This window comes from Fulmarus glacialis, unplaced genomic scaffold (assembly GCF_000690835.1).
Source record: "Fulmarus glacialis isolate BGI_N327 unplaced genomic scaffold, ASM69083v1 scaffold11647, whole genome shotgun sequence".
Classification (NCBI taxonomy): Eukaryota; Metazoa; Chordata; class Aves; order Procellariiformes; family Procellariidae; genus Fulmarus; species Fulmarus glacialis.
The window spans coordinates 64125-78646 of NW_009223835.1; the positions used below are offsets into that span (position 1 = coordinate 64125).

Consider the following 14522-nt stretch of genomic DNA (forward strand, 5'->3'; position numbering starts at 1 on the left):
AGAAACTGAATGTGACAAATACACCATGTACTTTTGTTAGTCCAGATACAAGCGATTCTTGCCATCTTATAACTACACTATTGATCTTAGGTCTTGGAAGTCTACCTTTGCACAAGTTTGTTATAACCTGTTTGGAAACGTCTGTCCAGAGCTATTGCCACCAGTGCCACCCTGACACCGTGATGTGGGTTTAGAGGCTTGCATTATTTGTGTTGCCAAACCATCTCAGCCCTACTGAGTCTACAGCCAGTATATAAATTTAGCCCATCTCTCAGAGACATGACTTTGTCAAAAAGGATGCAAGATGTAGACGGAGATTAAAGGAGCACAAAGTTACAAAGGAAAAAAGGATTAACTACACATCAAAGAGAAGGGCATGTATTACACAAAGAAGTGACGCCTGGTACTATTGACAGAAGACTGAAGATACATGCATATTGTTTTAACTCTTGCATGTGCTAGAAGCCATATGTAAACTTTTCTGCACAGAAGAGCTGATGATTTGTCACTGCAGGTGAGTTACAATACTTCTCTCCCTAGGTCACTGGTGATACCTTTTGAGTATGATTTAGATTTTAGGTGGATTTACTGGGCAGAGACCATCCTTGTGGTTAGTGGAAAGAGACAGATTAGTTTGAAACTCATCAAATCAGGATTGGGGGTGGGAAGGAAAAAAAGCACTCTGAAAATCTGAAAGAAACCTTTGAACTCTAAAAAGTGGTCTCAAAGACGTAAGATGATACAGGAAAGATGTAGTCATAACAGACGGACAGAGGCAGGAGTCACCATGACGTGACTCAGCTGTTCCAACAGTCAGAAAGAATTAAGGAACATGATAGGAGCACATGGCTGAAAGTTCATGCAACACCCAAAACAATGTGAAGTCTCACGTAACTGAAGGAGTAAAGAAGAGAAGGTGGCAGATAAAATAAAAAAAGAAGCAGCTTTGTCACTTTCCGCAGAGCCCTACAAACTGATACAGTAGACAATCGGCCTTCGAAGGAGGGTTTCAGAGAAGTAACAGTGACAAGATCTGAATAAGCAGCCAAGATACCCATTTGGAAAACTTATTTTGAAGGAGGGGAACGAATATTGAGCAGTCAAAGATGACTTTACAGTAGTCAAGGTGCAAGATGAAGGACTAGAGCAAGGGATAGTGTTTTAACTGTTGACACACTGAAGGCATGTTTTTGCTGCAGAGGAGAAGGGAGCTGCAATAGCTGTCAGCAGGCCAGATGCACATGGAGAAGGAGAGCGACCCTGAGGTTACGAGTCTGAGTGACAGGGAGGATGTGGTGTTATCAAAATCAGAAGTGAAGAGAGATTGGGAAGAAAAAGTAAGGAGTTCTGTTTTGGCCAGATTAGGAATGATCTGAAGGCAAAACAACCAGGATTATGTGTCAGGGAGGCAGTCAGATATGCAAGACTAGACGGAACAGAGCAGAGGGTTTAAGAGTTATTGGCAGAGCGATGATAGCCAAATCCATGTAACTGGATGTTGTCATCCAGGGACATGGGTACAGAAATCTCCAGGCAAATCAAGGAGTGACTAAATCCCTTCCCTGCCACCTCACAGAGGTTCCTACCAAGTTCCAAAAGAAATTATCTAAAATAGTGCTGCAAAAACATGCGTAGAAAAACCTGTCTCTCCATAAAATCTAAAGATCATACTGTTTCTAAAATTAGGGCAACCACTAAATGAAAGTTAACCCGAACAATAACTTTAGCTAAACTTCAGGTCACATGCATTTAATATAATGAGATGAAGAATATGAAAAGGCCATTCATAATGGAATTCATCGAGTTAGGAATGCCATGCTTAGCTGCCTTATAACATATAATTAATGATCCTATAAAAATCCGGCAGTACGAACTCTCTCGGCTGCCCGCAGAACTGTTCTTTATGCTGGGTAGGGCAAGCAAGCATCTGCTTCCACAAATACTGCCCTTTGAGAAGCTGAAAAGCCTTTTTCCCCCCTGCTCCATCAGGGACCACACTGCCATTTCCATGACACGCTGAGCTTTGAACCGTTACCCAAATCAGACTACAGCATTTGGCAACCCAGTACACATCTGTCATGATAGACTGGTTATTGGTGAAATGTTAAAGAAAAAGTCATTAATTCTTTTCTATTGCTTCTAATACCCCACCTTCCTCTAGATTATTTATAATCCCCACTAAACCCACCCTCTGTTTATAGTCTTTTAACACAACAGAGAAATATATGCTGTCTGGAGAGCTGTCTTGCCTTATACCACTCCCAACCATTTGGTACAACAAAAGACGTTCTCTCTCCATCAAAAGACCTGATCCCTCCTGAAGCCTTGATGCTCAGATTCAAGGTTAAAGGATTAAGGCCTGAAGCACTGAGTACCAGAGGAAAGGAAGCCAAATATCAAAAGAAACACAAAAATCAATCCTCTTCACCGCAGGAGCAGTGTGAAGAACAAATCAGCTGGGCTGAATCTAAAATTTTCTCTGCGTGGCTCTCAAAAATTAGCACTGTTGTATACATAATGGGTAGTTCTGCAAAACCTCAGCACCCATGCAAAGCCACAGAGTTCAGCTCAACACACCAGTACAGTCTGGGAAGTTTTAAGTCAGAATAATTCAGTGGCAAATACACAAAGTCCACTTCAGAGAAAGCGAGAGCTGGAGAGCGAGCGAGAGCATGCGTGCCGTTATCTTTATATGTAGTCTGTATATCTGCAAGTGGCAGAATCTAATATTTACCGGAGTTTGCCTTTTGCTTCAATTCTCTGTGTGCTGAAGTGCAGCCAAGGTCACAAGAGGGGTGGGGGAGTGGGTTTTAGCTTAGTGCAGCTGTGATCATGGCCGGAACAGCAGGGTACAGAGGATTTCTTGCTTAACTTTGTAATACCAATAGCTTTTGTTCTTAGTCCTGCCCCATCAGTTCTGATATAAGCTTTTAAATGGCGTGAAAGTTGTGCGGGTGGGTTTAAAATCTCATAATTTAAAACTGCCTTCCAGAACATTTTGTTTTATAAGATTTTTCTTAACTTTTCCAACTCACAAATTTCTGGGACATATGAATCTCTAGATTAAACATCATTTTCTCTTCAACCAAGATTACATATAAAAATAAAAAGTATCAAAATGATATGTCTGAAAAAGTAATCCACTCCAATTTATAAAAATAGAATTCAGGTTTTCAAAATTCAATTCAGGCAGTAAACTAACAGTGTCTACATTCTCCTGTAAAGGAGGCATCTGCAAATGACTTGCAAAAATGTCTCTCACTGTCTGCAAGTGTTGGCAAGGAACAAACTCCTACAGGAGATGCATGAATTTTAAATATTTCAACCCAAAGGAAAAAAAACCTCCGAGCATTTTCAGTTCTGGTATGTGATATTACAGAACTATACCCATGCAGAAGACTGGCAGGAAATGCAAGGGGGTTTTTTTTTGGGGGGGGGGGAAGCACTCGAGTTTTAGCAAGCCTGTTTTCACTGATTGCCATCCTATGCTTAGCAGTGTTTCTAACACCAGAGTTCCTGTGCTTTTTGAAGACCTCACCTACAGGTTGGCTCCATCTGCCTACGGAAACTACTTATGGTATCTCCTACTTACATCTTATACCTCTAGTCTAGCAGTAGGCTTCCTGCTCAAGGTTACTTTGGACTGTAATGGAAATGATGTAATACTGCTGTGTGCAGCATACGTGATCATGAGAAAAGAATCAGCATAATTCAGGTAAATGTAAGACAGGCAGCTTCAAAACTCTGTCGCAGTTGAAAGTGATCCTGAAAATGAGATTAGTGAAGCAACGAGGTCAGCGGGTATGAACTCCTCGTTCCCCAGTCCGATAGGAATCACTGCCTACCTTTAAAAAAAAAAAAAAGCATGCATAGGTATATGTAGAAAATTGCCACACCTCTCCCCATTCAGCAATAAGCTTTTAGTAACCACATCAGAACAAAAGCCTTCACGCTGTGCAAAAAACCTACTACCTTCAGAGTCTGCACGTGGCACTAATGAAGCAAAAATGTCTATCTAACTCCAACTATACTTTCCCATTACGTCACAACAGACTCCGGCAGCCATCTGTTGGAGGGATGCTGTGCCTATAGATACATCCAGACAACGCCACGAGAGAAGGGAAAAACTCATATCTGCACCTAATTCAGCATTTGCACTATTGGCAGATCTGCAAACACTTTTTTTACCAGCCAAACAAGTGTTCACGCCACAAATATCCTATCTAAAAATGATACAAACTTCAATGTAAAATTATCTGGAACAAGAAAGTAACTTGGGTGTTAAAAGGAGCACTAACAAGTGGGTAAGCAGCTTCCAGACACACAGATTTTATGGGCCATTTGCAAGCACAGTTGATTTCAGCCCAATTTAATGTGCCAGTCTGCCAAAACAACAAATAGATGAAAAAAAATCCCAACAAACTGTTTTCAATACATTCCTAAAAGTTGGCCAAGTACTATACAGATGCACCTGAAGAGACCAAGGAGAACTCACAGATGAACTGAAGCCTGGGAGGTCTTGGACAACAAGCCAGTTGTGGCACTGGTGACGGCTTCTCCCCCAGAGGCTCAGGACAAGAGTACCAGGAGGTGACGCATGCCGGCATGAAGAAGAACTGACAAGAAAACTCCAAATAGGAAACAAAATGGGTGCTACCATTGCCACCCGTTTTTAAATACCAGTTCCCTTCAAAAATGGGAGTAATGGGGCCAACAGAAGACAGGTCAGAGGTGGCACACTTGTGTGATTGTGTGTGATTTTTATTTTATTTTTAAGCTAAGTTGGAGGGGGTGATTTGTGTGAACAAACCTGGATATGCCTGGGACAGCAGGGGGAGCTGCGAGTCTGCGTTCCTCTGCACATCTGTTTAATTGCATTGAATATTCGGACAAAAAACACAGAAGTATGCTTGTACATCACCATAGAAAGATGCCTGCATGTCTAACAAGCCGCAAAAAAAATCGAGTTCATAACAAAGCATTAAACAAGGAGCAAGAGATAATTGTCACCTTCTCTCACAAGATAATAAAAATAGTTACACCATAAACATAAAAATCTTTTAAAAGACCCCTGACAGCATTCCCTCCTGGAACTATCACCATAGCAATGAGCATTCAAATAGGGGGAAAGTACTGCTGAATTCTATGTTTGATATTTTCAACTAACTAAAAATACAAACTGGAAAAAATACACGCAGGTGATATAGAATGAAGCACACAAACATTAGAAGCCTTCAATGAAATTAAAGGTGGCAAATTCCACCTGCAAATCTTTAATACTCCAGGAAAGAAATCCTTTAACCAGGTAGCATACATTGAAAGAGTGCCTGCAGATAACTGTAAACCCATCTGATAGCTGCTGTATCAACAATTCCTATTTAAAACATTTTGCACAGGTCAGTGTAGAGGTGCAGTGGCAGTATTGTGTGAAATCTGAGGAAAAGATGCATCTTAGCGAGAAGGCAGTAGAAAGCTGTACCGGCAGAGCTCTATAGGAAACCTAAGAATCGGAAAAGCAGGGAACCTTGTATGTTAAGATTTAGGCACACAGCAGAGCTCTGGGGAGGGCTACTTGCGAAGTAGCAAACCGCATCTTCTCTAGTTGATGCTATTAAATAGGTCTTATTTCCATGACATTCAGATGCAAAGTTAAGATTAAATAAAGGAGAGCAGAGTGGATTGTTTTAAAATTCCTCTCCCAGATGCAGACGTCAGGAGCACACACAAAAGCAGGTGCCGGGTGTATTGATCCTACTGAATACGCATGGAGTGGGTACTTGAGCATGTACCAAGCATCTGCGTCTGGGAGATGGAAAGCGCTTTGTAAAAGGCTGTTTTATGCTAAACAAATGCATCAGGTTATGTTTTTATTTTGAATATTTTAAAGCATCTTGCACACTGGGGCAGACTTGAAAAGAAATTATACAGACAACCAGACAACTTGCCATTAATTGTACAAGTTACTATCTCCATAGCTGAAAATTGGCTGTGGGCTCACTTAGGAGCACTCCAAGCTACTGAAAATCATCCTCAATAAAACCTGCTCTGACTGCTGCACCTTAGAGAACTGGAGATCCTGCATCTGAAGACTCTTCAGGTCCCAGGCGCCGGCCCAGCTGCAAGCAGGCAAAGGGACAGACACATTTCTTCCCAACAGCTCCTCAAAATACCCAGCAGGGAAATGACAAATTCCACACTGCAAATTCATACCGAGATCATCCAAAGAGGCTGAGATGGACAACGCTTGCTGACTTTGATAATGAAAAAACTACAATGGCACATTTAGAAGAGAAAATGAAACAGGCATCCATTAGAAAATTTGGCTACAGTTTGCAGCAGTCCCCAAGGTAAAAGTTTTCCTTTTCACAGACAGCCAGACTACGACCAAAATTTGTATCAGAAATCAAACTCTGTACTGTATTTGCTCGTGGAATCTTTTTTTCCTTTTTCAAGGAGGGAAAAAATTAATCCCTACAGGAGATGACAAGATGCCTTTTAAAGTACATATCTCATTTCTGACTACAATTACTTTTCAATAGCCTGGCACAGCTGCACGCTCCTATTTGCTTTTTGTTTTTCATTAAGGGCTCCTCTATTATTTGTACCCATCCTATAGCATTTATGCCTGGCAGTGATGCACATTCCCTTGCCTATGATTCTTCCCACAGATAGTAGAGAATAAATTGCAATTAGATTTTCGTAATTGTAGATAATTAACTCAAAATGAGCTGTTAATTATAAAAAAACCTATGTTTTTCAGTTCTTGATTATATTATTTATTTTACTTCTAAACTCCAATACCTCACTTCAGCAAGTTTAGTATTTTAAAGGACTTTCACCACTTCCTTTAAAATACCAGGATTTTTTTTTTAAGCTGTTTTGCTTATTTGAAGACTGAAATCAAGTTTCATGCTGTGAGGTTTGCTAGAGGAGCTCTCATGTATGAACTGGAAGTGAGAGAAGGCTGGTTTTCCATTAGGGTTCTGATAGCATTTGCTGTAACAGGAACCGTTTGGCAGGTCAATTAAAAAAGAAATAATAATTAAAAAAACCACTCCGAACACACACCCCCAAAAAAACCAAAACAACAAAAAGAGACTCTTCAAAAAAAGGATGTATTCCTACCAGCTCTTCATCCTTTATAAGCTCTTGCCACACACTTGCACACTCTCTCTCGATACTGAAGAAAACATCACTTACATATTCAAATGAATAAAAGAGACAAATGGACTTGTCTTCCGTAGCCTCTTTCAGCCTTACATTAGAGTAAATTATTTAGGGAGCATTCATCTGGTAACCTTTGCAAAACTGAAGATGGCATATAGGAAGAAAAACTTCCAAGTGTTCTGCTGCCAAACTTTGGAACCAGCTGGCATGGCAACTTGAGACTGCACAAACACATATTAACTTTGAAAAATTATAGTAAATCAAACCAGGGGAATGAAGAGAGGGTGGGGAACCTTTTGAAATCTGGAACTCTCATTTTGTTAACGGCACAGGTTTTCCTCATTCTCCCTGCTAGGCTACGTAGATTTTTGCAGGTTTTTGATAAACTGTTGCCAAGATGCCCCACAAATGTTCTAGGTTACATTTTTCCTCCAAGGGGCTTAATGCTACTGCATCTTAAACATATCATGACTCTCTATCTCTTTTGTTACAGTGATCACACGTTGATACTTCAGTCTGTGTGAAAATGAAACAAAAAAACATCAGAATACAATGTCAGTAACTCACAGCAGCCAAACACCTGGTTAAGCAATGAAGTATTTCAAGGAAACTAGTAACTCCTGTTGTTCTGGAGAAAGAAGTCTTATCCCTTTTCAGTGAAGGGGGACCTCAGATCTCAAAAATAAAATCAGTATCACTTGAGGTTAAAAAAAAAAAAAAAAGAAAAAAAGAAAGTATTGGACCCTTAGTTTATAAATAAATTAACAGTTCTTCTGATATTCTCATAATGGAGAAAAAATCTTATTATTTTAAAGTCTTCTCTTGTCACTAAAGAAGGGGCCATTCAAAGGACAGCTGCTCTTCTTGTCCACCAAATGGGGGACACTTTGGTCAAAAGAACATCTATAGTTAAAGCATAGAACAAGCAGCTGTTACTTTATGAGAAAGGGAGAAAAACCCTGTCAAATCCACAGTTTTTATTTGTTGCTTTTCTAATAATCCCGAATCTTCTTCCAGTGGTAACAGGAAACGCGACAGGGTGGGACAGAAAGAAAACACAATAATGTATTGATTAAAGTTTTAAATAGCATGCAATATTGAGATAAAGAGCTAAGTATTGGCTTAACTCTACTTCCAGTTATTTCAGTGGTAGTTTGCTCCGATCACACTGAAGCAGAGGTGCAACACAACATTGTTTAAAAAACCAGTAACTGTTACCAACTGTAAAAGATCATTTCTATCTGGGAGTTAAAGGATAATGTATTTTTTACATCAGGTCTAAATCAAGACTAAAGAGATGTTCTGATTTTAATTGAAAAAATAACAAGCAGTACCTAGGACAAAGAACAAAAGCTAAGATTTTGTGAAAACTCCATTTTGCACTGGGCTAGGTTAGTGTCCTTAAGAGATGACACGCAAAACCTGAAACCTCTACAGGAAGTCAACCCCTAAACCTTGAGTGGTAACAGATCAGCATAACTATTGATTTGACTCATAAAACGCAACAGCCAATGAATTTTACCTTTCCTGCAGAAAAAGGCTCTTAGTCTGAAACAAACACATGAACAAATACACTTGGCAGCCAACAGCACACTGTCAAGAAGATATACCGACACTGTGAAGTACTTAGAAGTGAAGAGAGAAATTACCTTAGCCCCATGCTGTTGCCGTTCATCATCAGAGCAAGTTCTCCAGGTGCTTCATCAATGGGCACATCTTCTGAACCTGGTACCTGGCCTCTAAACCTGAAAAAGCAGAGTTAGCTGGTTTTGCAGCTGGTCAAATCATCACACCAGGAACTCTCCACAAAAAGGTGAGCTGCGTGTCTACAAACAGGGCACTTAATCACGTTAAATGCAGAAGCTTTCACAACTGTTTTCACACTTTCAGATATACTTTTGTTTTGGAAGGCTGACTCATATCCAGTGCCTTTGCTTCTAAGGGCTTCCACTAGGAAAAAAAAAATCATTTACTGATTTCCAAGGACCTGCTCACTTAAGAAAACGGTCACAGTATCCAATAACAAACATCCCTGTTGGGCTTAGATTACAGCTCCAGCAGCACCAGAGCTCAAAGGCATCGTGTGTAAACTGCATAAAATGTAGAATTCGTCTGAGATGGTTGTGTCTCCTGAAACTGTGGGCCCAGAGATGATGCTCCATTTTTAATAGACTACCTCACCGTTTTCTTTCTCTCCAATGAAGATAGAAAAGTCAAAACTAAAGATACTTCCCCCTTTTTATTTGAATAAAACTCCTGTTTCCAGGATTTACCCGTATTTGTCCACTCTGGTGTGGCTGGCATCAGAAGGAGTCAACAAACTGCCCCGTTCCCTGCACACACACCATTTTCGAGAGCAACTATTTCACATAGAGTACTTTCAGTTTGCAGTTTCTCTATGCTCGCTTGAGGCTAAATAGGGAAATGTGGGATATTAAAATGCAGTTATGATGCAGCGTGGCCAAAAAAAGGATCAATTCATACTTTCGCTAGAAGAGCAGAAGAGTTAACAGCCAAAAATTACAAATTGTCAGACCTTTTACTTGTCATTCAATGGCAATACTTTCAGCAGCTCAGAATGGACCTTAACCAGCACTCCACCCATGCAGAAGCACAGACAAAAATAAACACTATCTGGAAATGGATTTTTGTTGCATTGTTTTTTTAAACTGTCATGATGTTAAGAGATGAACTAGGTTAGAGTCTCCTGGCAATGAAGCAAAGGGTATTTGAGCTTTAGCTAAACAAATTTTTAGTGTTTATAGTATATAAAATTACCCTGTTATCAAGTGCAAAAGTGAATTATACACCTAGAACTGAAACAGAACTGTAATGCCTAAGAGATTTACCTGTAAATATCAAACATTTCACTCTAAAGAGACTGAATGTTTTTTAAGAGCATGCATGCTACGTTCTAGTTGCCTTTCCTAGAGAGGATATGGCAAATGTGCTTTCACCTGCACTTCTGAAAAGAGATCACAAAAATACTGAGTCCTCAGATTGATCATATATGATTTTCTTTCACAGAATTCTTTTAGTTAACTAGAGCTCTGTAAACCATGAAGTTTTTTTCAGAAAAAAAAATGGCTAAAATAGGCATAATGGCATTAACAAGTACATCATTATAGATATATTTAAGGTCCATTTTTTTCTGGGCTTATGATGGCTCAAATGCTGAAAAATATCCATTAGAAACAAAACCACCAAAAACTCAGTCTGTATGTCCTTCATATTCTACTTGTTTTTCATTAGAGGGATGCATGCATAGAATTAAGGTATTTCATGATTAAGAATCCATCTGTTCCTACTTAATTCTCACCTGAAGTCATAATCCTTTGTTCGTGACCTCAGTCATTTTCAATGCACACAACTGTGATTGCCTTCAAGACAGGCATTTTTAAAGCCATATAAACACATGATTTTCAATGTAAGCCACAATCCAAGACAACAAACAAAAGACCACCTAAATTACAGTACTCTCTTTTAGAGTTTGAAGAACAACCAGGGGGCTGGGATTAAGAAGAGAAAGTGATATATTCCTCCATGGTGGTTATAATACGAGAATGTAGGAAGTGGGTCATGTAACGCAGACTCTCATGGAATGCTGTCAGTAGTTGCCATATTAAAACAGTATCGAAATAAGCATCCTTGTGAAACCCTCCTATTGCTTCTTCTAAAAGACTGCTAGATTTTCTCCCATTGCTTTCCCTTCCTAATGCTGAAATGTTAGTACTCAACTGAGTTACACTGGGTAACTCAACTTGCTTTAACCCGCTCCCTTTCACTCTAGTAACATGACACCAATAAACCAGTTTCTCCCTCTTTTCCAGAGTCCCCATTTACATTGTCAGGAAGGTGTTATCTCACCTTCTGCAACAAGCCTTTCAAGCCACGTTCAGTATTTCTATGGTTATTGCTTTTCCCTTCTTCTAGTTTTTAAGTACATCTTCTGCCTCAGTCTTGGCATTCTCCCTTCCACAAACATCACTGGAAAGAAAATGTCCTCGCTACACAGGGCTCCCTTCCTTTTCCATACATATATATGGAAAAATAAATATATATTCCATATATATAAAAAATGATCTCCATCTTTTCTGTAAAACACACTTCTTCCAGTCCCTACCTAGGACAGTGCAATACTTCAAAACTGACCCCTCCAAGGAAAGAAGGGGGAATGCGACATCTATGTCATCCATGCTCACATTGCTCTCTTGCCAAACGTCTACATTCCTTGAAGTGCCTGCACTAAGAGCAACCTCTCGTTTTCTTCTGCTCCTCTTTTCCTACCTAGTCTTTTAGCACTGCTTTTCTTGTGCCTTTCTTTTCATACTGTTTTCCTTTGCTGTTTTCCACAGCTGTCATGCTGTTTCCCAACAGTATATGCAAATAGACTAAAAAGTCTCCTCTCCTCTAAATCACTGTTAGAGAGAATTTGTGCCACAGGTATTGCTTATCTTATCAGTTCCATTCTCCCACTTTAACAATCTTCATTAGAAATTTTAGATTTATCTTTTTTTTTTAAAGCTATAAGTCTCAAAATCACCTGTTATAATCCATACGGGATTGGTGTAGTTGCTGTTGTTTTAGGAGCAGTTTTGCTTCTTGCTTAGCCAACAAATGTTGGAGTCGTTCCTTTTCAATTTCCAGCTCCATCTTCTGCAGAAGCAGCTTCTGCCTTCTTTCTTCATACAACTTTTTAGCCTGCTCTGTTTCTTTAGGCCCTGAGTCCACGCTGTCATTCAGCCCAGAAACTCGAGAGCGCCTGGAATAATCACAGGTTTTGTGAACTGGCCCAGAGTGTCTTCTAGGTACCTGGCTGACATGGTGACTCTCTTGCACGCTCCCTGAACTCCCTACATGCCTGCAGGCACAACCATGACTCACTTGCTGAGGGCATGTGCTCCGAAATTCATTTGCTTTCTGGTCCATCTCCTGAGGTGGTTCTACACGGTGAGGGCTCCTCTGCTTGGCTGGGGAAATCATATTGTTACACTTTCTGTGCAAGCCATTTTCTACCAGATACTCCTTCAGACACTCCTGATGGTTGTAATGGATTTCAGTCCTGTAATCGTGATTATTCCTGCAAGGCTGAGACAATGCAACACGGGCTGGGCTTCCAGCCTTCGATGTTCTACTGTTCTTATAAAAAGTTTGAGGTCCCCCAATACCCAAGTAGGAACCATCTAGCTCCAAAGACGGTTGTTGGCATGAGCTCTTCTTACTGGATACCTGCAATAAGAGAAACAATTTCCTGTGAATTACCAAAATTTATCTTTGCTCATTAATTTCACTTGCTAAATGTGTTCTCTCAGAAATAGACTTGCTGCATCATGCTGATGGACACAGAGCCAAACCCAAGAAAATGTTTATCAGAAGACAGACACGAATCTGCTATCAAATCTACATTTCATTCCATCTACACAAGTGTAATAAATGTAAAACTACTGCCTGCAGGATCCTCAGCATAAAATGAGTCGCTTCAGAGTATCAAGTAGTTGTGAGCATCTAGGGTTACATAAAATCAACTTGAAGAGTGGCAAAAACATTAAATGTTAATGTTTGAAAATGTTTAATTTTGAATACCGAGCCAAAAAATCCATTCAGCCACTATAAATACTCTTTGATTGGCCATTACACAGCAGGAGATTTGATGTAAAACATTTCACCTTGCACTGAATGGGATATTACTTACCGCTGGAAATTTGATGAGAGTTTTTGAAATATCTTTACAGAAACACAGATAAAAACCAACTACTTTCTGTAAAAAATGGTTGTACATCAAAAGCTGTCATTTAAATACAAAACATGTTTAAATTCAGCTATAAACGTAAGTGATTTTTCAATTAAGCTGGGCAAGTGATTATACTCTGATAAAACTCTGAAGAAAGAAAGCAACTGTAACTCACATTTGTCAACCCAGTGCAAGCAAATTCTAGTGGTTTTGTTATACTTGTGGATATTATGTAACAGACATCAAAATCCTACTTACATCCTGGAGTATCTTTGCACTACGGCTCATGTAGGCAGTAAAGCATTAGAGTTTTTATGCACATCTGAACAGCAGTGAATCAGGCACTTGCATTTCTTTTGCTAGACCTGTGCATTAATTTCAATAACTTACTGAATTTAAACTCCTCCAGCCTTTGGGACCTTTCACAAAGATCTAATTTTTTTAATTACAGATGCCAGGTTTGTTAAAGATAACAAAACCACTGCAGTGAAAGCGGTTTAGCAGGGAAATTGGGTATCCGCTGATGGAAAGAAAAGTATTATTTGCATTCTGGCAATGGTTACAATAGATAGGTATTGTCCACATAGAGTGGAAGACAGTCAGCAAGCCCCAAAGCACTAGAACTTAAGAATGCAAGCAAGCGTCCAGCAATGATTAGAAGAGAGATATAATCCAAATCTATGCAGTGTTTATATGTATAATTTAAAATCTTTTTTATATATAAACAAAAGACCAAATATATTCTGCTGCCCTTCAAGACAACCAATTACAAGTTTCTTGTAGACTTCACAGAATGTAAATTAACGTGGATTAGCACCTGAATACTGATATTTTATTATTTCCAGTTTTGCAGATACAAATATATCCTCTCTGCCATGTGATTGAAAGCCAAGGATGTCATGTTTTGCCCCAAAGGGCCCAGTGAGTTGGAGGCATCTGCATTAATGTCAGTGCTAAATGTCTGAGGAAAGTCTGGTGCTTGGACTGGGTGAAAAGTGCAGGACATTAAAATATTTTAAAGTCAGAGGGGCTGGCAGGGCAACTGAGCAGAAATGCAACATGCTGCCAAAAAGACGGAGCTTTGTTATTTATTATTTGTAGTGTGCCATCCCCATCTGCAATATTTTCTAGACAACTAAAGGCTACAAAAGCCCTTTTAATCTAAATTAGACAACACATAAAGGGATGACCAGTAACGGAAAGAAATATTACAGAAAAGGGAAAGTAAGAGAATCCTGTGGTTACACGCTGTCTCTTGTTTCTCACCTCACCTGCTTCTGCTAGCACAGCAGTTAGGGCACCAACAGAAAGGGGCTTTCAGGGTGGGCTGTTTCCCAGCCCTAGGACAGCAGAAGGCGGCAGACCTGAAGGTATTCTTAGAGGATCCTATCAGAGCTGGCAGCTTAGGGTGGTCTGCAGAAAGCATACACCTACCCTTCTGCAGCCTGTAAACAGAAGTAAAAAGGAGCAAAAAAAGAAGACTCAAAAGATGAAGTAAATGAGAATTTCTTTATTTTAGTAGTTTGTTTTATTGACTGAAGAGACAAGAGAATGTTAAGAAATCTAAGCACACGAATGAAGATAGTACAAAATACTCGTCAGGAGCAGGCTTAAGAATAAAGGC

The 14522-nt window shown here is 39.6% G+C and overlaps 1 protein-coding gene across 1 annotated transcript in view; it reads right to left on the reverse strand.

The window, feature by feature from the left end:
• LOC104079786 (uncharacterized protein KIAA1328-like) overlaps positions 1 to 14522 on the reverse strand; it is a gene marked incomplete at its 5' end in the record, with an annotated part of 77716 nt that overhangs the window by 19984 nt on the left and 43210 nt on the right. Inside the window, 2 exons of the mRNA XM_009581937.1 lie at positions 8817 to 8912; positions 11711 to 12396. Coding sequence (XP_009580232.1) covers positions 8817 to 8912; positions 11711 to 12396 — 782 coding nt within the window. The remainder of the gene's footprint in view (positions 1 to 8816; positions 8913 to 11710; positions 12397 to 14522) is intronic.